The sequence below is a fragment of the Cnephaeus nilssonii genome (genome assembly GCF_951640355.1).
Source record: "Cnephaeus nilssonii genome assembly, chromosome: 5".
Taxonomy (NCBI): Eukaryota; Metazoa; Chordata; class Mammalia; order Chiroptera; family Vespertilionidae; genus Cnephaeus; species Cnephaeus nilssonii.
In genome coordinates, this window is record NC_137076.1 from 33,068,617 (window position 1) to 33,096,235 (window position 27,619).

At 39.3% G+C, this 27,619-nt stretch overlaps 1 protein-coding gene across 3 annotated transcripts; it reads right to left on the reverse strand.

Moving 5' to 3' along the window:
• Positions 1-1,077: 1,077 nt before the first annotated feature.
• On the reverse strand, positions 1,078-25,389 carry PBK (PDZ binding kinase). Of its 3 annotated transcripts, none has more exons than XM_079771357.1 (8): positions 25,285-25,389; positions 22,271-22,348; positions 15,927-16,020; positions 10,963-11,105; positions 8,753-8,922; positions 5,851-5,980; positions 2,882-3,061; positions 1,078-2,392 (listed from the first exon to the last, which is right to left on the reverse strand). In XM_079771357.1, the coding sequence occupies exons 2-8, from the start codon at positions 22,326-22,328 to the stop codon at positions 2,193-2,195; spliced, it is 975 nt and encodes a 324-aa protein (XP_079627483.1). In that variant the 5' UTR covers positions 22,329-22,348; positions 25,285-25,389; the 3' UTR covers positions 1,078-2,192. The 3 variants fall into 3 exon arrangements, with proteins under 3 accessions (XP_079627483.1, XP_079627484.1, XP_079627482.1); XM_079771358.1 differs by lacking the exon at positions 25,285-25,389 and adding an exon at positions 24,565-24,620; XM_079771356.1 differs by lacking the exon at positions 25,285-25,389 and adding an exon at positions 25,035-25,165 and having other exon boundaries at positions 1,079-2,392.
• Positions 25,390-27,619: the final 2,230 nt, after the last annotated feature.

Below are 27,619 nucleotides of genomic sequence, written 5' to 3' on the forward strand. Positions count from 1 at the left end.
ATTTGTTGTGAACCTAAAACTGCTCTAAAAAAATAGTCTAAAAAACAAGAAGGGAAGTTAGAAAATATTACAGCCAAAGAGACATGACAACTAAATATAATGTGGGATTCTAGAAGGGATACTGTAATGGTAAAACTAAATAACTGAATAAATTATGGACTTTAGTTAATAGTAATGTATCAGTATTGGTTCGTTTGTGACAAATATACTAATGTAAGATGTTAATAATAGAGGAATAGGTGTGGGGTATATAGAAATTCTGTCTTTGCATCTTTTCAGTATCTAAAATTTCTCTTAAGGTTTATTTTTCAAAAATGTACTAATAGTTATCACAAATGCCTTCATAACTACTACCCAGGTTAAAAAAAAAAAAAAAAAAAAGTCACCTTCCCAGAAGTCTTCCTCTCGCCCTCTTCAATTATTATATCATCTTCCTCAAATGTAATTACTTTTTTAAATCCTCATCCAAGAATTTGTTTTTATTGATTTTAGAGAGAGGAAGGGGAGAGAGAAACCTATGTGAGAGAAACATTGATCAGTTTTCTCCATTATGTGCCCTGACCAGGAATCAAACCTGCAACCTTTTGGCATATGGGATTCTCCAACCAACTGAACCACCCAGTTAGGGCATGCAACTACCTTTGGATTACTAATTCTTTAGTCTCTTTTTGAATTTCATATAAATTGAATATATATGGCAAAATACATTTATGTTATTGCATTTAGGTGAATCTCACTTTTATTACTATATAATATTCTACCCTGAGAATACACCCTAATTACACTGTTGATGACCATATTAGGTTGTGACTATTCAAGCCTCTTACACTTTTATCTGTTAGTGTTTTTTTATTGATTTGCAATCTTTGTCAAAAATTGTTTCCATATATGTGCAGGTCTATTTCTGCCTGTTTTCCACTAGTTTTATTGGCTGTCCTATGCCAATACTATATTCTTGATATTTGGTATAGTAAATTCTCCCACCATTTTTTGTAAGTTATGCTATAATGGGCTCATTATACCAGTTCCGCTTTTTGGGCCTACGCTTGGCTCTTTGAGACTGGGCTCAGCTGTTTGGGGCTAGGCTCAGCCCTTCAGATCTTGGCTAAACCTTTGGGACTAGGTTTGGCTCTTTGGGATAGGCTTGGTTCAGGCACTGGGGTTAGCCCTTTGGGACTAGCATCGGCTCTTAGGGCTAGTCTCAGCCCTTCAGGGCCAGGCTTAGCTCTCTGGGGTTAGCTAGGCTTGTTGGGGCTAATCTCGATTCTCTTAGGCTAGACTCAGCTCTCTTCAGAGCTGTGGTTCACAGATAGAAATTACTGATCCAAGTCACCCTCATTTTACAGACTAACAAAATAAAGCTGAGAGAGAAAGAAATCTACTCACATTCATTCTGCAACTTTAATGACAACACTCAGATCAATGGGAGTATAAAATAGATAACACACCTTCTGGTAACTAAAGTGTCCTTTATTCTATATCATCCTATTAGTTTTATTATTTTTACACCAGAACTGTAAAATGCTTAAGAGCTAGATTAGTAATTAAAAAATAAAAAGGGATCTCAGTACAGAAATACATTAAATAAATGAATGCAAAAACCAAAAATCTGAGGAGAACCAAGAGGACAAGACAAGCCTTAACTGAAAGTTTGGAAATACCCAAGGAGCTACTCTGAGCCATATTCTCTCAGCTTCCAATGAACATATTTAATAAGCACAACAGCCAAAAAAGACCAGCAAAGTTTTATGTTTTAAAAGATAATCAAAAGTAGAATTCTTTTGTACTTCAAAGTGCTAATTTAAATAGATACATTTAAGTAGAGAATATGCAAGAAAGATCATTAATAAAAGTGTTGGTCCCCCTACCCAAATTAATGTTAGACATAAGAGTTTATGACATTTTGCTAGTGTTTTAAATCTCTATGAACAAATTTCAATACTTGTTCCTTAAGCCTAAATATTTCTTAAGTTTTATAGAAAACCCACTACGATATTAAATGCTGGCAAGTATACACGAAATACCTTTATAATAGAAATAGTTTTTCAAATGTTAACAAGGTGCTATGGTTCTAAAATTCAAATAGTCTAATAATTATGAATTCTCACAGTAACTACATAAATGTATTACAGTAAAGAGAACAGTTATATGCATGAGCCATACTTGAAGCTCAGGTAGTTATGAATATGAGATCACTGGACAAATACTTCCAAAGCCTCAACAATGTGCGCAGCAGAAGGACGGTCTTTAGGATCTTCATTCGTGCACACAGAAAAGAGCTCGATTACTTTCTGGTATGTCTCATCCAGTTCTTCCATGTTAAGAGGTGGCCTCGTTCCCAAAGCTGCATAGTATGCTTCATCATCGAAGTCACTTTCATCAAAAGTTTTATCTGCTCATGAGAAAGTTTGAAACAAAATCAATTTCAATCATGGAAAAACTTACCGACTGCTCACTCACCCTTCTGAAATAAGAATTCATCATCCAGTATGCTTTTCATTACACCAGTCTCTTCCATTGTCCTGCCATGGTGTAGATTAGCTATTGTCAGGAATTTATTACATGGATTTAATCTATGGTTATCAACCTTCATAATCTTCTTCTCAGGCAAAGAGAGTTTTTAAGGTAACTTTTTGCTCCTCTGAATTTTCTCAATTTACCTCCCTGTTCTGAATTAATATACATCTCATTTGTATGAAATTAAACCGAGATGGTACCAAATCAGTCATCAGTAACAATATAATCTATATTTCATGCAACTATATCAAATACCTTGCTCTTTTTAAAATTAACTTAATAGAAAAATAAAATGTAACTTTATAAAGTAATCTTATTTCAAACCAGAGAGATTGGGTTTTACATTAAAAATACGTATTTATACCTTCATCATAGTCATCATCATCTGAAAGAGTAATGTGTGGAATACATAAAGTCATCATTTCCCACAGAGTAAGGCCAAAGGCAAATATGTCTGCTTTGTCCGTAATAATACCATTCTCCTCCAAAGCTTCCTTGGGTTTCCAAGGCTCAGTGCCAATGTAACAGGCCTCAGGGTCAGTTACTGAAACAAGCAAAACAGGTAAAACTGTCACAAGGGCCAGCACAAGAACTCACTAAGAAAGGCAAACAAAGACCACCACCTTAAAAAAACCTGGGCAAATGATTTGACAGGTGGCTTAAAGGTTATCAAGTATAGCCAGTAAACATGAAAAAATACACTCAACCTCAATAATTAATACAAATTACTTTTTGCTAATCAGATTGATAAATATTTAAAAAGTTGGATAATTAACGAAGTTGTAGACAATCAGCAATTCTTTTAGAAAGTGGTAAGAATATAAATAGATTGTGGGTGTTAGTTCAGACTCTAGAACAAGATTGTCTTGCCTGGGTTCAAAGACATTTATAAGCTGTTACCTGAAACATTTACTCTGTGCCTGTTCATTTTTCAAACTATGCTATTATTAGGCTGAGAGAAATACCATTTCTATGCTTCTATGATTGCTAAATCAGGGAAAAGGGAAAGAGTTGAATCACATATTGGCTTTTGCTCAGGAAATGACTCAACTTCATAAAGGTTACATAATGAAAATGTGTTCCTTTGGGTAGCTTTGACCATATCAAATCGCTTTTAATTTGTTGTTACATTCTCATTGTTTTCTAAATATTTTACAACTAGAATTTGATTTCTTCGTTCAGCCTAGAATCAATTATAAGTAATTACTAAGAACTTTGGGGTTTTTTTTTGTTTCCAACTATATTACTAATATCTAGATGTATATCACTAAGGACAATGAACGTCAACCATCAGGCTTTTTCTACTTTTTGTAAACCAACATGTTCTTTTATAACCTAACCAATATATATAATCAATTTTCTAATGCATAGATTGACCTTATCTACTCAAGCTTTTAATTTTTTTACATCTTAGTTTTATCTACTTCATGTATTAAGGATTGAGAAAATTATGTTAAAATATCTTATTTTTATTCTTTTTTAAAAATCCTCCTTTCCTAAAGTTTCATATTTGTAGTAGTTACTCAGCCTGAGGGTTCATGATTTTATTTTGACTTTTTCCTTCAATTCAACTTATAGACCTTAACTTTAGCTAGAAATTAAGGTATATATATATGTGTGTGTGTGTGTGTGTGTGTGTGTGTATATATATATATAGATATATATTCTAAATAGCATACATATAAAGAGAAAAATTTTAATGTTACTTATTAAATATGTTAAAAGCAGAAGCTTTCTCTTTGAGGCGGTCTCTTGATTCTCACTAAGAATATATCCTAAATTCAAGAGAATGAACAGTATCTATATCAAAAGGCTAAGTGCTCGTCTGTCTGACCAGTAGCTATGATGTGCACTGACCACCAGGGGGCAGACACTCAACACAGGAGCTACCATGACACACAAACAGAAACGACACCACGGACCTGGCGCTGACAAACCAACACTCGGCTTCCCCCAAGTGGAACAGAGGCCCCACCATCACCCCGGAGTGGCACCCCATCAAATCGCAGCCAACGCTGCCAAGACCCCTATGGCGCAAAATGCAGCCCCCAGCCCAGCCCAGCAATTGTTGCTGTGGGTGCCGGGTAATGACATCACGTAGCAACGCCCAGCTTCCTCTCCCTAGCAACTAGCATCCTTGGAGTTTCTTCAACCCAGGAACCTGACTTGCTTTATAGCCAAGTGCAAACATTTTACAGTTTAATGAAATGTTTGTGAAGCATTTTCCCGTGCCTCATCTCATTTGATCCTCACAAAATTCCTGGAGTAGGTAGATAGGAGACTCGGTAGAATCCTATTTTTTTCCATTAGCAAGATGCAAATAGCAATATTAAAACATTTCTTCTAATTAATTTCCTTTCAATGTGCATGAATCCATGCACCAGGAAACTAGTTTACAATAAAGTGGGATGGGATGGGGCAAAAAGCAGAAGACTGGCTTTACTAGCACCTCTTTCCTACTTCCACTCCAGTTTCTTCTTCTATCAGTTTCCCAAACCTTGTCACTGTACTGATGCTAAATGAATTCCTTTATAAAACCTTATTAAAATTTTATTTTCACCCTGGTTGCTGTGGATCAGTGGTTAGAGCATCAGCCCAGACACCAAAGGGTCACAAGTTCAACTCCTGGCCCAGGGCACATACCTGGGTTGCAGGTTCAGTCCTGGGCCCACTCAGGGCATGTGTGGGAGGCGTCTCTTGCATCAATGTTTCTTTCTCTCTTCCCCCCTCCCTCCTTCCCGTCCACTCTCTCTAAAAATCAACAGGAAGACTATCCTCCGGTGAGGATTAACAACTAAAACATTTTTTAAAAATTTTATTTTCTATTCCCAGATCTTCTACCACTTAAAAATTCCCAATCTAGGTTAGAAATAGTTTCTAAAGTTATCTTCAGTTAACATACACTGAGTGGCCAGATTATGATCTCTGAAAGCATAATAATCTGGCCACTCAGTGTATATCCTATATAATAAAAGGCTAATATGCAAATTGTCCCCTTGACCAGGAGTTCGAGCAGCAGGCAGGCTGGCCAACCGCCCATGTCCCCTCCCCCTGGCAAGGCTGGCCGGACCCCACCCATACTGAGTGGTCAGATTATTATTTGTTCAGAGATCATAATAATCTGGAGTATATTAATAAGAAAACAATAATTTATATTGTGTATGTGGCAAGAGACGGGGCTGGAGGCTGAGTAAAAAAGACAGGAGGGATAATTTTTATTGTATACTTTTTTATTAATAGTTTTATTTTTGAAGAATGTAAACAGTTATTTATTTAAATATGTGTAAAAATTTTAATATATAAAATTTTTTTTAAAATTAGAATACTACTCACCTGTCATATTTTCATCCAATGGTAGAGAGACTCCTACATCACAGATTTTAATTGTTTCAAAATCACCTTTAATTACAACATTTGAAGACTTTATGTCTCCATGAAGCAACTTCTTATCTTGGTGCAGATACTAAAATAGTGGAAAATTTAACATATCTGAATAAAAATACAAACTAAATACTCATAAATAACCTTCAAACAAATATAATTTGAACTCCCTTCCTAAAATACAGGATTATACCATCATTTCAAATTATTTGAAGCTAGAGAAGGAAATATCTCATGTTATCTTGGTCTGCCATACACACCAGAAATCTAAAAAATTTGTTGGAAATCTTATAGATAAGCTTTTTATTTACAAACCCATCTTACATACTTTTATATCAAAAGATGCTACAGCAGAAGCCCCAGCCAGGTGACTAAGTTAGTTGGAGCATTGTCCCGTACATGAAAAAGTTGTGGGTTTGATTCCTGTTGGGGCACATACCTAGGTTTTGGGTTTAATCCCCAGTCAGGGCGTATGAAGGAGTCAACTGATCGATGTTTCTCTCTCTCTCTCTCCTTTTCCTCTCTCTTTAAAAATCAGTAAGCCCCGCCAGTGTGGCACAGTTGGTTGAGCATCTTCCCGTGCATCAAGAGGTTCGATTCCCAGTCTGGTTGTGCCGGAAGCAGTCAATCGATGATTCTCTCTCATTGATAGATCTCTCTCCAATCAATGATTCTCTCATTGATGTTTTTCTCTCTCTCTCTCTCTTTTACTCTCTCGCTCCCGCTCCCCACCCCACCCCCCGCTGACTCTTGATCCCTTCCCTCCCTCTTCCTCTCCATCTCCCTCTAAAATCAATGAAAACATATTTTTAAAAAAAATAAAAATCAGTAAAACACATCCTTGGGTGAAGATTGTATGTGTGTATATGTGTGTGTGTGTGTGTGTGTGTGTATGTGTGTGTGTGTATGTATATATACACACACACGCGCGCGCGCGCTATGGAGATATCAAAATATACCGCAACTTTATTTGAAACTAGAAAATTTTAGGAATAATTTTTGAATCTTAAAAATGAGACATACTTTTTTAAAATTGAGATGATGCAAAATAATACATAACTCAGTGCTACACAGGGCTGCTACAAGAAGAGGAAGCAGAAATATAATCTAAGACTTGTCTTTTGTTTATACATTAATCCTTTCTTAGTATTGACAACAACATTCATCCATAATAAAGTGTCTTATAAACCTGTTATTTGTTCATTCATCAGCATTTGAGTATCTACTCTATGACTGGGATTGAAAATGATGCAGAGATAATTCTTGGAATATAACTTGAAATACTCACTGTGCTTGATTTAAATGTTGCCCATCATAAAGACAATGTGCTCAAATACATAATTTATTAATTCCATTATATATATTTAAAGTCATTTATTAAATAATCAAATTGTTGATTTAGTTTATCCTATCCACTTAAAATTGTTTTTTTCTATACACATATTAAAAATATATACTTAGCCTGACCAGCAGGGCTCAGTAGTTGAATGTAGACCTATGAAACAGAAGGTCACGGTTTGATTCCTGGTCGGGGCACATGTCCAGGTTGGGGGCTTGATCCCCAGTGGGGCGCATGCAGGAAGCAGCCAATCAATGATTCTCTCTCATCATTAATGTTTCTCTCTCCCTCTCCATTCCTCTCTGAAATCAATAAAAATATATTTCAAAAATAAAAATATGTATCTTTAGAAATATTGCTTTTTTCCAATTTCATGCTTCATAAATCAATTTTATTTAAACTCTAACGTGCAATTTTGACATCAGTATCATCATATTATCTGCATTTGGGTCATTCAACAGTTTTGTGGCGCCATCACTACTTCTGTTTAAGTTATTTGGGATATAGAATTATTTTTATTTCTAACACTGTGTCCATCCAAAGGCACAATAATTTGTTTGCATAAAATTGAGAGCTTTTTGGTCCGTGAGGCCCGAAAGGTTGGCGACCGCTGCTATAGATGACTATTCATGATGCCAAAACTTATCCCAAATCTTTTTCTTAAAAATATATATTTATTGATTTCAGAGAGGAAGGGAAAGGGAAAGGGAGAAAGAGATTGAAACATCAATGATGAGAGAACCACGGATCGGCTGCCTCCTGCATGTCTCCCACTGAAGACGGAGCCCACAACCCAGGCATGTGCCCTTGATCAGAATTGAACCCGGGACCCTTCAAATCTGCAGGCTGATACTCTATCCACTGAGCCAAAAACAGCTAGGGCCACAAAACAATCTTTAAGAGGCTTGTTTACATCAACAGGGGGTTAGGCTACACTCACAGTAATAATTAGTAAATTTCTGTTAAATTTAATCCTTTTGTAACTAAATCTAACATGTGGTCTCAGTAAGCAAAACTGCCTAACTTGGGTTATTTCATTATTTCAGACTATGTGAAGGCCTTTCAAAATAAGGAAATAGTACACCCTGCAACATAAAATATTCCATAAGGCAGTGGGTCACCAACTGGTGGTCCGTGGACCACTGGTGGTCTGCGAGGTCCAAAAGGTTGGCAACCACTGCCATAAGGCAACTTTCACTTAAGGCAACCCCTTCTTTTGTGGGGGGTGAGGGGAATCCTACCATGTAATTAGGTTGTTTTTAATATGTTTTTATTAGAGAGAGAAAAAGGGAAAGGAAGATAGAAACACCAATGAGAGAGTACATTGATTGGCTGCCTCCTGCACAGCCCTCACTGGGGATCAAGCCCAAAACCTGGGCACATGCCCTGATCAGGAATCAAATGGGCAACCTCTTGGTGCATGGGTCAACGCTCAATCATTGAGGCACACCAGCTAGACTGTATTAGTTTTTTAATGTTCCACAAAAGTCACATAAAATATAATGGTACAGTTACCTTTAACCCTCTTGCCATGTTCAAAGCAACTTTTAAAATTGTGGCTGCTGGAAAAGGATTGTGGCTGTCTTTATTTCGTTCTTCGATTAAGTCATTTAGAGACTTTTCACCCCCGTATTCCATAGCAAGACACAGACTACCATCATTGGCTTCAGTGAAAGCACGATAACCTTAAAGAAACATAACATTCTCTACTAGAATAGGGAAGAACAACAGTACTTAAGCTTTTTATAGTACTGTGACTGAAAATGGACCTGGATTACCACTGACAAATATATAACGAAACAGTTATCTATATATATAAAAGCCTAAGCAACCGTTATGGCTGAATGACTGGAATGACTGGTTGACCAGTCGCTATGATGTGCACTGACCACCAGGGGGCAGATGCTCAATGCAGGAGCTGCCCCCTGGTGGTCAGTGTGCTCTCACAGCCAATATCCTGTGGCACCTCCCCTTGGCTGCCATTGGCCCCCCAATTATGCACGAATTCATGCACTGGGCTTCTAGTCTATATATATAAAAGCCTAAGCGAATGGCTGGTAGCTATGATGCGCAATGACCACCAGGGGCAGACGCTCAACCACCAGGAGCGGAAACCATAGGCATGGAAACATGGAACAGACTGATTAATCTCAGAGAGAAGGGGGGAGGGCAGGAAGAGATTAACCAAAGATCTTATATACATACTAGAGGCCCGGTGCATAGATTCGTGCATTGGTAGGGTCCCTTGGCCTGGCCTGTGGGGATCAGGCAGAAACGGATCTCCAACATCTCCCGAGGGGTCCCGGATTGCAAGAGGGCATAGACCAGGTCAAGGGAACCTAGATATTTATAAAACTAATTCAATCATCTAATTTAAAATACCTTCCGTGTTTACAAATAGTATCACAAATTAAAATTTTAAAATATTTTATGCATTCCTAAATATAATGGTTCAAGGCCTACTTATATTAAAAATGAAAAGAAAGAAATTATCTAAATGAAGATCACTCTATATTCCTGAATTCCCCATAGTACCAGCATCATGAGTATTTTTTTAAATATATATTTTTAATATTCTTATTTTTATTGATTTCAGAGAGGAAGGGAGAGGGAAAGATAGAAACATCAATGATGAGAATCATTGATGGGCTGCTTTCTGCACGCCCCCTACTGGGAATCAAGCCCGCAACCCAGGCATGTGCCCCTGACCGGAATTGAACCCAGGACACTTTAGTCTGCAGGCTGACACTCTATCCACTGAGCCAAGCCAGCTAGGGTATGACTAGTCCCATGATTTTTTAAATTATTATTTTTTTAAATTTATGTTTACCATTGGAATTATTAGATGTCCCCTTTTTCCCTACTCTCTCCACCCTGATTCCGCCTCCTCCTCCAGGCCTTCCCCACACTATTGTCTGTCCATGGGCTATGCATATATGCTTATAAGTTTACTAGTAGCCCGATGCACGAATATTCGTGCTAGAATGGGCTTTCCTTTCCCTGGCTGCCGGCACGCCTTTCCACTCCAGCCCAGCCCCTTTCCGCTCAGGCCCGGGAGCTGCCTCTTTCCACTCCAGCCCCGCCTTCCCACGCTTCCCAGAGGCCCTGAGAGACCGGGATTAGGGCAGAACGCCTGCATCGTTGCCATGACGACGACGCAAGCGTCCTGGCCGTCACTCGGCGCCTGCGTATACAAATTAACCACCATCTTTGTTGGGTTAATTTGCATATCACTCCTGATTGGCTGGTGGCATAGCAGAGGTATGGTTAATTTACATATTTGTCTATTATTAGGTAAGATTGGTTAATCTCTTTCCCCCCACCTCCCGCCTTCCCTCTGAAACAAGTCAGTCTGTTGCATGCTTTAACCTTTTGCACTCGGATGTCGAGTGTGACTCGACACGGTTAGCAGTAGAATAAAGGAATCGAGAAAAAAGCAAGCAAGTGCAAAGGGTTAATGTCTCTGGATCTTTTTTGTTCATAGCTTATTTTGTTCATTAGATTCCACATATAAGTGATCCCATGATGTTTTAAATACATACTTAAGCATCTAAAAATGTATACTAACTTTTATTTCAGAATGTTTACATTAATTTGATTCTTACCAAACTCTACCACCATCCTCTTCATTTTTATTACTGAAAATGGTTAAGAAATTATATAAACTGTTTCTGATAAACAGAATATTATATAAGTTCCCGCTACCAAATAAAATTTAAACTTACCTATAATATTTGGATGATGAAGGCTTTTCAAAATCTTAGCTTCATCAGTTAATCTCTTTTGATACATATTTTGATAATCACCATTACATCTAGAATTAATCTTTTTCACAGCCCAAGGAGAATGAGACAAGCCTCTTGGAGATCTTAAAAAAATAATCAATCATAAAATGTATAAAGATTAGTAAACATAATACATTTCCAAATGACTTAACAAGAACTTCCAATTTTTGAAAAGGACTTGATAATTTGTTTGCTTTTTTTAAAATTTGCAAAATTTTATACTATCAACCCTCTGCTACATTTCCTTTTCAAACTGGAAGAGAAATAGCTGATATATCTATTGATTACAAGAGTAGTCTGATATCTATTGCTGGAAAGAAGGGATAAAAAGAGAGAACTAGAAGAAAAAAGATGTATTCTTATAAATTTTAAACTTCAAGATTACTATTTTAAAATTTTTCTAATCACGCATGTCGCACTACCAACTACTTATCAAATATCTATACTAATAAAAGGGTAATATGCTAATTAGACTGGGAGACCTTCTGCACAAAGCCATGGTGGCAGGGCCCAGGCAGAGGTGGTTAGGGGTGATCAGGCTGGCAGGGGAGGGTAGTTGGAGGCAAGCAGGCCATCATGGGGGGCAGTTAGGGGCGAGCAGGCCAGCGGGGGGGGGGGGGCAGTTGGGAGCAAGCAGGCAGGCGGTGGGGGGGGACAGTTGGGGCCGAGCAGGCTGGCGGGGGGGTTGGGGGCAGGCAGGCCGGCAGGGGGGCGCAGTTGGGGGTGAGCAGGCTGGCAGGGGAGGCAGTTCGGGGAGAGCAGGCCAGCTGGGGGGTGTATTGGGGGTGAGCAGGCCGGCAAGGGGGGGCAGTTGGGGGTGATCAGGCCGGCAGGGGGGGTCAACTGGGGGTGAGCAGGCCAGCAGGAATGTGAGCGGTTAGGAGCCAGCGATCCCAGATTTCAAGAGGGATCCCAGATTGGAGAGGGTGCAGGCCGGGCTGAGGGACACCCCACCTCCCCATGCACAAATTTCGTGCACTGGGCCATTAGTTTAACTATATGTACCACAGACAAGTTCTAGAATGCTAAATAACAAACACTAATCTCTAAGAAACAATTTAAATAAGAGACATACAAGAAACATTTGGCCCATATGTAATCATCCATATAGCAGACTGTTCTCCAACGAATATTGAGCCTCTCCACTAACCAATCCATCTCTGCCTTTACTGAATATTCAAAGACATGAGCTAAGGCAATAATAATTCTAATCCTAATATATAAAAAGCCAGGGGCCATCACGACCGAAACAACCGGACAGATGATTAAACACAGGTTGTGTGGGGTGACAAGGCCGGCAGGGGGCTTAGTGAGGGACGACCAAACAACTGAACAGCAGACTGCGTAGGGCGACCAGGCCGGCGGGGGGGGGGGGGGGGGGGGGGGGGGGGGGCAGTTGGGAGTGACCAGGCCAGTGGGGGGCAGGGGAAGTTGGGGGTGACCAGGCCAGCAGGGGGGGCAGAGAGGGGGATAAAGTCCATCCTTTACCTTTTCCATAACATATCCTGATCTATATGACAAAAACTATAAAATCTGAATAAAATACTTAATCAAGCTAAAAGTTAGTTTACTAAAAAGGCTAATAAAACAGAGATTGCTCAAGGAAAAAAAATAAAAGGAGGCACAAATAATATTGCAATAAAAAATGACATAACTATAGAAACAGCAGAAATTAAAAAATAAAAGTGAATAAATAAAACTTTTAGTGGGCTGGAGTGGGTCAAGTGGGGAGGAGGGAGACATATGTAATACTTTCAACAATAAAGATTAAAAAAAATAATAAAACTTTTAAACCAATAAATTTAAAAGACAAAATGGTCAAATTCTAAAGAAAAAAATCTAAGAAAATTGATGGAAAAAGAAATTTAATCAAGATTTTTTAATCTTCCCACAAGAAATACAAAGCCTAGATAACTTTCCAGGTGAGTTTACTAAACTTTCAAAAAACCTCACATTCAATCTGTCCCAAGGAATAGAAAGAAAAGGTGTTAAGAGCCTAGTATAAACGCAATTGAAAAAATTAAACAGAGCCTGGCTGGCATGGTTCAGTGGTTGAGTGTCGACCTATGAACCAGGGAGTCACAGTTTCATTCCTGGTCAGGGCACATGCCCAGGTTGTGGGCTCAATCCCCAGTGGGGGCCATGCAGGAGGCAGCCAATCAATGATTCCCTCTCAACATTGATGCTTCTATCTCCCTCTCCCTTCCTCTCTGAAATAATTCTAAACGAATAGCAAACTATCAGTATATATTAAAAAAATAATACATCAAAACTATGTTGGGTTTACTCTAGGGATGCAAAGTTGATTTAACATTAAAAATATACTTTAGACAAAAACGATAACTTAAACATACATATACAATTTTGATCCTGCTGAAGCCTCAGTCAAGTAAAAAAAAAAGGATAGTTTAAGACATATACCCACAAACAAGGATGGAAATAACTAAGGAGACGACAGCAACAAACTTTTGGAAGCTAGAAAGCAGATGAAAGTAAATGACTTAACAGGCCCCATGAACTTCTTGAAAGTTATTCAAAAGCAGGTAGATTCCTAGATACCCTTCCTGATACTGTATCTCTAGGCAGTTGCCCATTCCCTATCTCCCCAGCTTTTCAAGATTGAAAACTAGCTTTGAAAGGGGCTAAAGCCCTAACTGGTTTGGCTCAGAGCGTCGGCCTATGGACTTAAAGGTCCCAGGTTTGATTCCCGTCAAGAGCATGTACCTTGGTTGCGGGCACATCCCCAGTAGGGGGTGTGCAGGAGGCAGCTGATTGATGTTTCTCTCTCGTCGATGTTTCTAACTCTCTCTCCTTCTCCCTTCCTCTCTGTAAAAAAATCAATAAAATATATTTAAAGAAAAAAAGAAAGGGGCTAAAGCAGAGGGTCTTTAGTTTGAGGTTTATTGGTAAAGTTGAATGCCTGTGAACATACAGGAACACAGTAATTCATGACCATATGCATACTAAATGCTCAATGAGTTTTCATATGTGCTATCACCATCCAGATCAAAATATAGAACATTTCAATCACTCCCAAAAGACTTAGGATGCCATTTTAAAAAGGAGAACTTTCAGATAATAAATTAAAAACAAAATAGACAAAAATGAAAAACTCAATAGAAGTATAAGAAGATGAAGTTGGGGAAATCTCTCAGAAAATAAAACAAAGAGAACATAGGAAAATCAGGGAAAAACCAGAGTTCAGTCCAGTAAGTGGAACATCCACATAAAGAATAGGAAGACAGGGGTGAAAAATGTCAGTAAAGAATTTTAATAACTTCTTAAAAATTTAAGAACAGGAATTTTCAGAATCCAAGAGGCCCACACCCATGCATGTCACTGTGAAATTTAAGAACACTGGTGACGAATAGATCATACAAAGTTCAGACCACTGGGAGAAATAGCTAACATAAAACAGGTAACAAAAAGAATCAGCAATCAGGAAGGCTTCAGAATTCTCAGTAGGAACACTGAAGGCTAACAGATAATGGAACAATGTCCTCAAACTTGTGGAGGAAAATTATGTCCAAACAAGAATTCTGGCCCAGAAAAACAAAAAGAGACATTCAAGTATTAGTGTAGAATGAAAACATTTCAGAAATGCAAATTCTCAAAAACGCATCTCCTGCCAAAACCGGTTTGGCTCAGTGGATAAAGCGTCAGCCTGCGGACTCAAGGGTCCCAGGTTCGATTCCGGTAAAGGGCATGTACCTTGGTTGCGGGCACATCCCCAGTGGGGGGTGTGCAGGAGGCAGCTGATCGATGTTTCTCTCTCATCGATGTTTCTAACTCTCTATCCCTCTCTCTTCCTCTTTGTAAAAAATCAATAAAATATATTAAAAAAAAAAAAAAAACGCATCTCCTATGGCCCTAGCCGGTTTGGCTCAGTGGATAGAGCGTCAGCCTGTGGACTAAAGGGTCCCACATTCAACTCTAGACAAGGGCATATGCCCGGGGTTGCGGGCTCGATCCCCAGTAGGGGGCGTGTAGGAGACAGCCAATCAATGATTCTCATCATTCATGTTTCTATCTCTTTCCTGCCCTCTCTGAAATCAATAAAAATATTTTATTTTTAAATGTATCTCCTGTGTACTTTTTCATAGAGAACTACCAAATGTCCTCAAACAAAACAAGATGTAAACCAAGAAATAGTAAGACGTGAGGTACAGAACAACAGGAGATCCAATTCACCAGAGAAAAAAAAGGGAATCTCCAGGTTGCCAGAAGGGGAAAATCCCAGGCTGACAGGGACACATTACAAAGAGTAGTAGGACCAAGCAGGGACTGCTATTTTTCAATCAGCCACCATATGAAGCTTTTTTATTGTTATATACAGTAGAACTTTATTAACAACACACTTTACATTTAAAGACATTTTTTTAAGAAAGGAAAAAAAAATGAGACTAGCCATGAGTCTATAAGAATTTTTTTTTTCAAAATAACTTAGATGAGAGTTTTTAGGCACTAAAAAACACGTTCACAAAACAGCACACAAACACAACAAAAGGAGTGTTTAAGCGGCAAAAATGCTTCAAGACACCCACTTACATATTATTGCTATGCTATTCTCAATTAATTAGCTTTATATTAAAGAAAGCATTTCTATCTAGAAACAATATAAACCTAAAGACATATTGTGTTAGTCAGGCTGATTCCCTTGCCATAAAGCCCAGGAAAAATGATAAGGTAAATTACTGTTCCTTTAATAATCCATTAGGAGAAAAGTTAAAAGAAATGTATACCAGGTAGGGCTCTGGTAAAGTTATAAAAGGTTCTGAGACTGAATATAGCAGAATCAGGAACACACCTCAAATCTAAATACTTGAATTTTCATATTCCTTTGTCTCTAAGTACAGCTGAACTATGGTTCCATTTAAAAGGTTAATCTAAAATCGTATACTCACCTTTTCATAAGGTAGACATTTACCCCTGTGCCATAGCCAAGCTTCTGCATAAACGGAGAGGCAGGAATTTTTATACATGGAGTTGAACATAACGCTAAGTGTCAGAAAGAATTAAAAAATAAAATTAGTATTTGAAAAGACTTCTACAAATGCATCTGAACATTTACAATACATTATTGATAAGAGTATTAATTGGCATAATCTTTTGGAGAGCAATCTGACACTATCCATCCTAATTTTAAATGGAGACCCCTTGATCAAGTCTACTTTTGGAGCTCTATCTTACAGTAACACTGAAGCTTGTTTTTATATGGTCCAGAAGTTATGAATTGTTTTTGAAAGGGTTGATTTAAAAAAAACACAAACAGGTATAAAAAAGAATATGCAATCATGTTTCTGTGTGGCCAACAAAGTCTAAACTATTTACTATCTGGCCCTTTACAAACAGTTTGCCAACGCCTCAGTACAGCATGTGCCCAAAGACATCATACACTATACATGCATGCAAGCATATATATTTGAATATTGGGATTCACTTTTGTAGCTGCAGAAAAACACACAAAAAACCCCTTAGTAATAATCATTGGTCATAACTATAGTATATCTATATTACAAAGCATTATCCTATCTAATAAAGAGGGAATATGCTAATTGACCATCACACCCTCACAAAGATGGTGGCGCCCACAGGCAATAAGGAGGGAATATGCTAATTGGCTGCCACGCCCTCAAAGATGGCAGCGCCTAGAGCCACAAGATGACGGTGCCCAGTCTCCTCAGCCCTGCCTGGGTGGCAGGCGTGTGGTCCGGCCGCTCCCTGTGCCTGCCTCCGGAGTTCCCCAGTCCCCTCAGCCCCCCAGCTGCCCCGGGCCGACCTGAAGTGCAGGCAAGCCTCGGATGGTGGCTGCCCAAGGCTCAGGTAACCAGGGCCGGCCGAGCCTTGCGCTGCTGGCAATGGCAGCAGCAGAGGTGTGATGGGGGAGTCACCTTCCCCTGATCGCCGGATCACCTCCCACCCCTGAGGGCTCCCAGACTGTGAGAGGGGGCAGGCCAGGCTGAGGGACCCCCCCTCCAGTGCATAAATTTTCATGCACCAGGCCTCTAGTACAGTCATAAAAAAAGATAGAAGTCTTACTTTTGCTAATGAATAATTAACTGCTCTTGGAATTGCCATCTAGAAAACTTGACAAAATGTAACAGTTTTCATATACCTGACAATAGGCAGAGCAGGATTGTGATCTTTGAGAGAAGAGAAACAAATGGGGTGAGCCCTATCATTACCTTAACTTACTACTAAAAAGCAGTTTCCAGCCACAGCACAAAGAAACAGAGCTCAGAGGTCTTGTCAAGTTGAGGAGAGAGATGTTAGAGGTCAAGAAAACCTAAATAGCTAGAATTTATGGAGCAGGGAAGAGGAAGCCACAAAATAAGAAAGCTCCAGAGATCCAAAAAGAGATCTCCCTTTAAGCATCTGACTAAGTACTTTCTGTTCATATAATGGACATGATTCCGCAAAGCTGGAGAAACCACCAAACCCAAGTAATAGGCTAAATCATGATGGAAGATTACACAGGTCTAGGAATAGTTCACTTACCATCAGCCAGAGTGTGGTAACTCTAACACAGGGCATTGAGTAAAGTTCTCTAAAGGGCCATGACTTAGTATCTATTTTTATTTTTCTGTCGTAATTTGTTATGCTCACGTTTTCCTTTACATCATTAGAGTATTTTTTAAGATTTATATATTAAGGCTTTTATCTGCTACTTCTAATATCTGTATGTTTCTATTGGTTTATTTTTCTCCTGGAAAGGGTCATATTTTCTTGCTTCTTTCATACCTGGTAATTACTTATTGGCTGTGAGACATTTTACATTACATTTAGCTGTACATAGTAGTACAGCTAAATTTTAGCCCAAGGAAAAAGTTTAGAACAAAGCCTAAAAGCCTCAAAAGAAACAAGCCAATGTGCAGGAAACTTAACTGCAGGTTCAGCACAACAAAATCACACACCCTTCAAAGGAATAAAGTTCAGCCCAATGTAAAATGTCTCACAGCCAATAAGTAATTACCAGGTATGAAAGAAGCAAGAAAATATGACCCTTTCCAGGAGAAAAATAAACCAATAGAAACATACAGATATTAGAAGTAGCAGATAAAAGCCTTAATATATAAATCTTAAAAAATACTCTAATGATGTAAAGGAAAACGTGAGCATAACAAATTATGACAGAAAAATAAAAACAGATCCCAACGAACTTAGAGAAATAAAAAATACAAGGGATAAGAATGATACCATCTTAGAGCAAAAGGTCACTAAATTTTAAGACAAAACAACAAAAAAATACCAAAAATGAAGCACAGAGAAAAATATTAGGAAGAAAAATAAAGAAATCGCCAATTTGCTATGGGACAATAAATAGATTTAATCCAACCATAGAGAATTACATTAAATGTAAATGGTCTAAACAGTGTTATCCAATAGAACTTTCTGTCATGATAGAAATGTGGCTAGTATAACTAAGAAACTAAATTTATAATTTTATTTAGTTTTAATTATTTGAATCTAAATGTAAATTGCCACATGTAGACAGTGGCTAAACAGTCCAATTTAAGGCAGAAGTTGACATGATAAAACCAAAACAAGACATAACTACATGCTGTGTAATAAACTCGCTTTAAATATAAAGACACAAATAGGTTAAAAGTAAAGGGTTATAAAACATAATATTCAAACACTAATCAAACTGCAGTGGTTCAATTAATATCAAATAAAGTGAACTTCGAATAGAGTACAACATCAGATAAACAAAAACAATTCATATCAGTAAGGGGGTAAATTCATCAAAGAATAACCTTCCTAAATGTATATGTACCTAATAACAAGTTTCAAAAAATGTAAAACAAGTGATAGAACGGAAAGAAAAAAATAGACAAATCAAGCCCAGCTGATATTGCTCAGTGGTTGAGCATCAACCCATGAAATAAGAAGTCACTGGTTCCATTCCCAGTCAGGGCACATGCCCAGGGGTTGTGGGCTTGACCCCCCAGCGTAGGTGTGTAGGAGGCTGCCAATCAATGTTTCTCTCTCACTGATGTTTTCCTCTCACTTCCTCTCTCTCTGTAAAAACATATTTTAAAAAATAGACAAATCCGCAATTGTAGTTGAAGACACACCTCTCTCAGTAACAGAATACACAGAAAATCAATAGAGATACAGAAGACCTGAACTTGTTCAACATAAGTCAACTAGATTGGCCTCATTGATATTTATGTAACACTATACTCACAAACAGCAGAAATGTGATCTTTTCAACTGCATGAAACATTCACCAAGATAGATAAACTGATCAAGTCTAATTAATCAAGGAAAAAAAAACAGTACCAGAAATAAAAAAGAAGGTATCACCACAGACACTGCTGACATTACTGACATTAAAAGGGTAATAAGAGTATGTCGTAAATAACTTTATGCCCATAAATTTGACAACTTAGAATAGACAAATTCCTTGAAAAACACTAACAAAGTTTACACAAGAAGAAATAGATAACTTGAATAGCCCAATTGAGAGGTATGGAGGATCTACCTAAAACATAGTCACAAACCCAAACAGACAACCAAAATGAGGAAACAAAGAAACAACCCCCAAATGTAAGAACTAGTGAATTCTCCAGAAGAGATAAATGAAAGAGATAAGAAATTTATCTGAAACAGAGTTCAGAGTAATGATGTTAAAAATGCTCAACAATATGAAAAAAGATATAGTAACTATGAGAAAAGAACAGTCTGAGATAAAGAATGACATAACACAAATAAAGAACACATTGGAAGGAATACACAGCTGATTAGGGGAAGGCTGAGGATCGAATCAGTGAATTAGAAGACAGAGTTGAAAATATCACTCAATTAGAGAACCAAAAAGAAAAAACAATTAAAAAACCAGGAGGACAGCTTAAGGGAGCTGTGGGACAATGTGAAACGTAACAATATTAGAATAGTAGGTATGCCAAAAGAGGCAGAAAGGAAGAAAGAAATAGAGAAGGTGTTTGAAGAAATAATGGTAGAAAACTTCCCTAACCTGGAAAAGGAAAAAGTCACACAAGTTCAGGAGGCACAGAGAACCCCAAACAAGAAGAACCCAAACAGACCCACGCCCAGACACATCATAATTAAAATGCCAAAAATTAAAGACAAAGAGAGAATCTTAAAGACAGCAAGAGAAAAGAAAATTGTTAACTACAAAGGAGTTCCCATAAGGCTGACACCTGATTTCTCATCAGAAACTCTACAGGCCAGAAGGAAATGGCATGAAGTACTCAAGGTATGGAAAGCAAGGATCTGAGACCAAGATTACTATATCCAGCAAGGCTATCATTCAAAATAGACAGTCAAATAAAGAGCTTTCCAGACAAAAAAAGGCTAAAGGAGTTCATCACCACCAAGCCAGCATTACAAAAATGCTAAAGGGATTGCTGTAAGGAATTGCTGAGAAGAAGAAACAGAGAGAGAAACATAGCCATACAGAATTAAAATGGCTAAGTACCTCTCAATAATAACCTTAAATGTAAATGGATTAAATGCTCCAATCAAAAGTGTAGGGTAGCTGAATGAATACAAAAACATGATCCAATCATATGCTATTTACAAGAGACCCACCTCAAAACAAAAGACACACACAAGATGAAAGTGAAGGGATGGAAAAAAATTTTCCATGCAAATGGAAAAGAAAAAAAAGCTGGAGTAGCAATATTCATATCTGATAAAACAGATTTTAAATGCATCATGCTAAGTGAAGTAAGCAAGTTGGAGAAAGATAAATATCATATGATCTCACTCTTTTGTGGAATGAACAACATAAACTGATGAACAAAAATAGAGTCAGAGGGGAAAAAAGTATTCTAGAATAATAGAAGTAATCCTGTTATTTGCAGATTTTTAATATTTCCTACAACTTTTGTGATATCATACTATGTTAGTACAGTTTTGGTAATATTATACTTAAAATCCTTTTATTCTTGAAATATTAATGTTTATTGCATGTAATCTATATATATAAAAGCCTAATATGCGAAGTGTCCCCTCGGGAGTTTGACGGACCGGGAATTCAATTGTTCACTATGATGTGCGCTGACCACCAGGGGTCAGTGCAGAACGAAGGAAGGCCTTGGCTGGCAGCGGGGAATTTCCTGCATTGGGCCTCTAGTATTATTATATGTAAGATCATTTTTCTTGAATAACTGGTGTTTATTGCATGTAACATTACCATATTTTAAATTGTTTTTCTTGAGGTATTAATTGCATGTAAAATTATTATATTTAAGATCGCTTTTCTTAAAGTATTAAGGTTTATTGCATGTAACATTATTATATTTAAGGTCGTTTTTCTTGAAATAAAAATCTTCCTACAAAGAAAACTCTAGGCCCACATGGCTTTACTGGTGAATTCCATTTAAAGAAGAAATATATTAATTCTACATATACTCTTCAAGAAAAGGGAAACTTCCCATCTTACTTTATGAATACAGAATACCCTGATACCAAAACTAGACAGACATTCCAAAAAAACAAAAACAAAAAAACAGCAACAGTCCAATATCCCTCTTGAACACAGAAAATATTAGCAAATTGAATCAAGTAATATATAAAACTAGAGGCTCGGTGCACGAAATTTGTGCTGGGGGTGGGGGGTTTTCCTCAGCCCAGCCTGCACCCTCGCAATCCGGGACCCCAGGGATCAGGCCTAAGCCAGCAGTCGGACATCCCTCTCGCAATCCGGGACTACTAGGCTCCTAACCGTTCGCCTGCCTGCATGCCTGCCTGATCACCCCTAACCACTATGCATGCTGGCCTGATTGACCCTAACTGCTTGCCTGCCTGCCTGATTGCCCCTAACTGCTTCTGCCTCAGCCCCCGCTGCCACGGCTTCATCCAGAAGGACATTTGGAATGATGTCCAGAAGGTTGTTTGGCTGTCTGGTCTAATTAGCATATTACACTTTTATTATTATAGATACCTCATGACTACATTGGCTTTATCCCAGGAGTGAAAGTTTGGTTTAACATTTTAAAATTAACAGAATTTACCATATTGACAGACTAAGAAATAAAACTATCCCAATAGATTCTGAAAATGCTCTTGACAAAGTTCAATACACATTCACGAATCAGGAATAAAGGAAATCAGGTCACAGATGACCATGTCCTGGCCTATAAAGTAAGTCTAATTTGTTAAGATCAACATTATAAAGACGACTTATTCTAAAATTGTGGATGGTAATTAAAACATCAAACTACAGTTTTAATAACAATAACAATAAAAAAAGGTTTTACTAGTATACCTATCTTACCAGATTTTCTTTTTTCAGATAATTTGCTTGGTGTCTTAAAATTATTGATTTCTTCCATTGTAATAATCACTCTAGGTCCTATGATAAAAATAAATTCAAAGTTACATTGCAGTTATAAAGAGCACAACTCTAATTCATTAAGAAAAACCTCCTATACTCTCATTTTATCATATGAAGCATTAAATTTGAGAACTGAAAAAGGCCATGAAAAATATCTAGTCCAGAGCCTCCCTTCTCCAGCACAGCCAGCACAGGAGCCTCTTAAGACACCTGGACCATGGACCCCAGGGAATGCTCCTGCTTATCTGGAGGAATATGCATCTGTGGAGACAACTACAAATGCACAGCTTGCAACTGTAAAACATTTGAAAAAGCTACTGCTTCTTCCCCCCCCCTCCCCCCCCCGCCCCACCCCATGTGTGCCTAGGGCTGCATCTGCAAAGGAGGCTCCAGCAAGTGCAGCTGCTGCCATTGAAATGCAACCGCTGTGCTGAGGGTGTGGCCTGGGAAGCTTCGGTACAGTGCATTAGTTGAGAAGTTGAGATGATTGTGCTTTTTATATATTTGCCCCAATGAGGTGTTGGTGACATTCACGTATTGCTTGGAGCAATAAAGTTTCACTCATGGTAAAAAATATTTTTTAAAAAAGAAAACTATCTAGTCCAATTTTATTTACATGAGAAATGAGAAAACTGAAACCCAGACAGGTACAATTACTTACCCAAGGTCATACTATTAGTGAAAGATATTTTCTGTTTTGTTTTTTTTTTTTGTCCTTACAAACATTCATAGTTTATTATTTTTTTAAAATTTTATTTTGTTTAAAGTATTACAAATATTAGTACATATATCTCCTTTTGTTGTCTTTTTTTTAAGTATAGGTTTTGTGTGTTTTTTTCAGAGAGGAAGGGAGAGAGAGAGAAACACTGATGAGGGAGACACATCCATCAGCTGCTTCATGCACTACCCCTACTAGGGATTGAGCTTGAAACCCAATCAAACCCAGCAGAGAGAAAGAAACATGGATGTGTCTCATTTGTGATACGTTGCCTCCTGCACAAGGCGGGGCCAGAATTGAGCATGCAGCCGAGGCATATGCCCTTGATCAGAATCGAACCTGGGTCCCTTTCATTCCCCAGGCCAACTGAGCCAAATCAACTAGGGCGTTTTTTGTCTTAATTAACAATATATAAATTTGGTTGTGTTTTTTTTTTTTAAATCACCACTACAAAAAGGTAAAGAGTAATCTCCTTCTCACACTTCCTGAAAGTAGTTAACAGGTCTTTCATACCCTTTAAAGAAATTGTCTATGCAAACAGCATTATTTATAGTAGCCCAAAAAAGAGAACAGAAATATCCATCAGATGATGAATAGATAAATAGGTAATTCCATTTACACAAAATGCCTAGAATGGGCAAATCCAGACAAAAACAGATTAGCAGCTGCCAGGGGGTTAGGAGGAAAGGAGGAAGTGGGTGTGGGGATTCTTTTTGGGGTGATGAAAATGTTCTAAATTAGGTAGTGGTTTAATATATTCAAAAATGGGACTGAGTATATCACTAAATTACATACTTTCAAAGGATGAATTCTATGCTACGTGAATTATATCTCAATAAGCTATTATAAAAATCGTCTATGCAAATAAAACATACATACTGCACATACATGCAAGTTAATCTGAGCTTTTTATGTCTTCCATAACATATTTCTTAATCTTTTTTACAAAAAAATTAATTTTTTTTTTTTAAAAGTGAGGTTTCATATTATTAGTTACTTACTGTAAAACAAATTGTGCCTACACGTCTAAAGCTCATTTGGTTTGTCTATAAAGAAATGTTTGGTTTAATTTTTTTGTAGAGCCCTTAATAAACAGCACCTTTAACAACTCTGTGCCAAGGAAAAAAGAAATCATCTCAAAGGCCCGGCTCTAATTTCCTATTAATGAGAAGCCTGTTCGTTTTTTTAAAGGCAGCTACAATCAATCACCCCTGTCTTCCGAGTCACACTGAAGCTCCCCTTTTCATTACCTTGGAAGCCACCGTTCGGCTAAACAAATACACAGATGCCACTGGCAACGCCAAAGTGTAGACAGCCAATAGCGCGACACAGAGGGGAAGCGCGGAATGCCAACCAGAGGGGCGGCTCTGATCAGATGATCCCTGAGGCCCGGTACCCTGCACCTCAGTAGGATTCCCGGGAACAGAGGCACGGACTGGTTACCCCCTAATCTAGGAGTTTATGGAGGGGGGGCTGGTGGTTTAAAATCCTTCTTCCACCTGCTGCAGGCACTCACCTGAAAGCCGGGAGCAACGTTCGTGGAGGGATTCAAAGCAGGGAACCGTGTGCTTCACACTTTCTCCAACTCCAACCCCTCCCTTCCCACCACGAACCCTCCACCGAGGCCAACCTCCCTTAATTTGCACTCGCTTGCTTTTTTCTCCATTCCTTTATTCTAATGCTAACCGTGTCGAGTCACACTCGACGTCCGAGTGCAAATTAAGAGGTGGAACTGAACTGAGACGGCAGTTTCCACCGGCACAAGGCCTGGTGTTGGGATCTGGCGCCCCACGGACACCGGCCTCAAGCCGGCGGCCTCCCCTCGAGCCCCCCGAACCGCCATTTCAGCTGGCCAGACCAGGGGTCCCCCCGCCCCCCCATCTGTCTAACCAACGTCGTCTCCCACGGAGCTCCCATCGAAAAGTACCGCTCGCCAGGCTTCGCTCCGAGAAAAGAACAACTTCCTTCACGAAACCCGCATCCTACCCCGAGATTCAGGTGCGCACTCCGAGTCTGGGTCGCGAAGAGGAGCCCAAAGGTAAAACCCCCAGGTTAACGCCCCGTTTCCAACGTCTTCAACTCGCCCGCCAGGCCGCGAGCCGGTACAACAGCGAACGCTCGACCCCGCACCCGGGCCCGCGCGCGGCCGGGGACCGAGGAAAAGCCCCCCTTCCCGCGGCGGCCACACTGCAGGTGGAAGAGGAGCCGGCCGACGAGAGGTCCAGGCCGAGGCTACCTCAAACGCTGGTCCCGAGGGGCCGCCAACAAGCCCCCACGATTACTTCAGCGTCTCGCCGGCCGAGCCCAACGTCCGCGACAGAAGTGCCTGGAAGCCGCCGGGCTTTCAAAAACGCGCGCACTTCCCCCAGCGGCGGCCGCGAACTACGGGGCGGCGCGAAGGACAAAACCCGCCGTATCCGTCCTTCTTTTCGGTCTCGCTTTGTACTGATTCCATTTTACCACCAAACAGAGATCCTTTCAGACAAATAGAAGGAAGGGAAATGCAGGGAAGGACAAACTGCTTTTTATATCCAATAGCCAGCCCTTCAGAGGGACAACGCTGGCTTAATAAGACTACGTATGCCTGTATTTGAGGCTGAACGTCTTCCCCAAGTACAAATACTCTCAGAATGTGTAATGATTATTATGTAATTTTTATGAACGAAAAGCGCATTAGCATAGGGTAGCAATCATTTTTGGCTGAGGAGAAACATAGATATTTAGAAATGCTGCTAACTTGTAATAACCCCATTCAGTTCAACATGTGTTCATTTACTCGACCAATATTTATAGAGCACCTGTTGCAGGTGTGTATTGGGTGCCCACCGCATAGGAAATACTGTAGTAGTTAATGCAAGAGACAGACCGGTGATTAAGTCACAGAACTTAGGGGGAGAATAGACTCTGCTGGGTAGGGGGTGGGGAAATGTCTCAAGAACAGAAACACACACACTTCATAATACAACCTACACACTTCATATTGATACGGGATTTTTGGACTAGAACACACGGTGTTCCCCTGGGCAGGATGGCTTCCCCGATTCTTTGTCCGTCAGAGTCGAAGAATGAAACCACGGGCAGATGATGGTATAACAAAGGTAGACATTTATTGAAGAACAAGCACAGACTCCCACGGGGGGGGGGGGGGGGGGAGAGAGGGGGGGAAGGGGAAAGAATCTCAAGCACAGACTCCCACATGGGAAGGGGGACAGAGTCCCTCCCAGTTCCTTTTCCCCTGGTTAATAAAGGCTGCAGTTTTTGTGCCTCGATATCCCCTCTGATTGTCCACCATTCCCTTGATTTGGTCACTATAGCAACTCCTGAGCTCAAAGGTCAAACCTCACTTGGGACATGTGAGGCCCTCCTTCTTCAGTGTTCTCCTATTCCCTCTGGGCTTTCTTCCTGCTTCATTTTGTAAACTAGAGGCCCGGTGGGGAGCTAGTGGAAGAACCTTCCAAACAGAGGGAAAGCCAACTGCAAAGGCATTGAAGTGTTGGGGGAGTGGGGTGGGACTGAGAAGAAGGTAGGGTGGCTGGACATAGTGGGGAGTGAAAGTGACCCAGGATGAGGTTGGAGAGTCAGTGTCCTCTTGGTGCAATAAGAAGCCATTGAAGAATTTAAACCAGAGAATGATACGGTCTGGTTTTTAGTTTAGGGTAACACTCTGGCTGGAACATAAAAAGAAAACAACAAAAAACCCTGTCATGCCTTTTCAACAAATGATGCTGGAGCAATTAGACATCCATAGGCAAAAGAAGGAGGAAGAGAAGGAAGAAGGGAAGGAGGAGGAGGAGGAGGGGGAGGAGAAGGAGGAGGAGGAGGAGGAGGGGGAGGGGGAGAGTGAAGGGGGAGGAGGAAAAAAGAATCTTTATTTAAACTTACCTTATACAAAAATTAACTCAAAATATAACATCATCTTCATCTAGATATATACCCAAATGACATATACATAGGTGCACCAAAAACCATGCACATAATTGATTATAGCAGCATTATCTGTAGCAGCCACACTGGTAAACCACCCCAATGTCCATTAACAGCAGAAAGGCTACATAAATGGTGGTAGATTTATACAGTGGAATCCTACACAGCAGTTTCACTGTGAGCACCAAGTGGGATTAACCTTACAATGTGGAGCAAAGAAGCTAGACACAAAACTATAATGTTGCATAATTCTATGTATATAAAGCTCATAAATGGGCAAAAACAACTGTAGTGTTTGGAGGAGGGGGTGTATTTAAATGGGAAAAAAAAATTTAGAAATCCACCGAAGTGATGTCCATAAAAATCAGGGTTGTTGTCTCTTAGGAGGAAGGGAGCAGGAGCGATTGGGAGGAGGCTGAGGGGCTCCTCGAGTGCTCGCTGTCTAGCTCTCAACCTGAGGGATGCTACACGAGGGTTTGCTTTGATAAATCATTGAGCTGAACACTTTGTTTTGAGTGATTTCTGTATTTTCGTTACATTTTATAATAACTAAGCTTTATTTATTAAAAGTAAAGGCAGGAGAAGAAAGTATGCAATGAAACTGCACCTGGGAAGTTTAGTGACCTGTACAGTGAACATGGTGAACG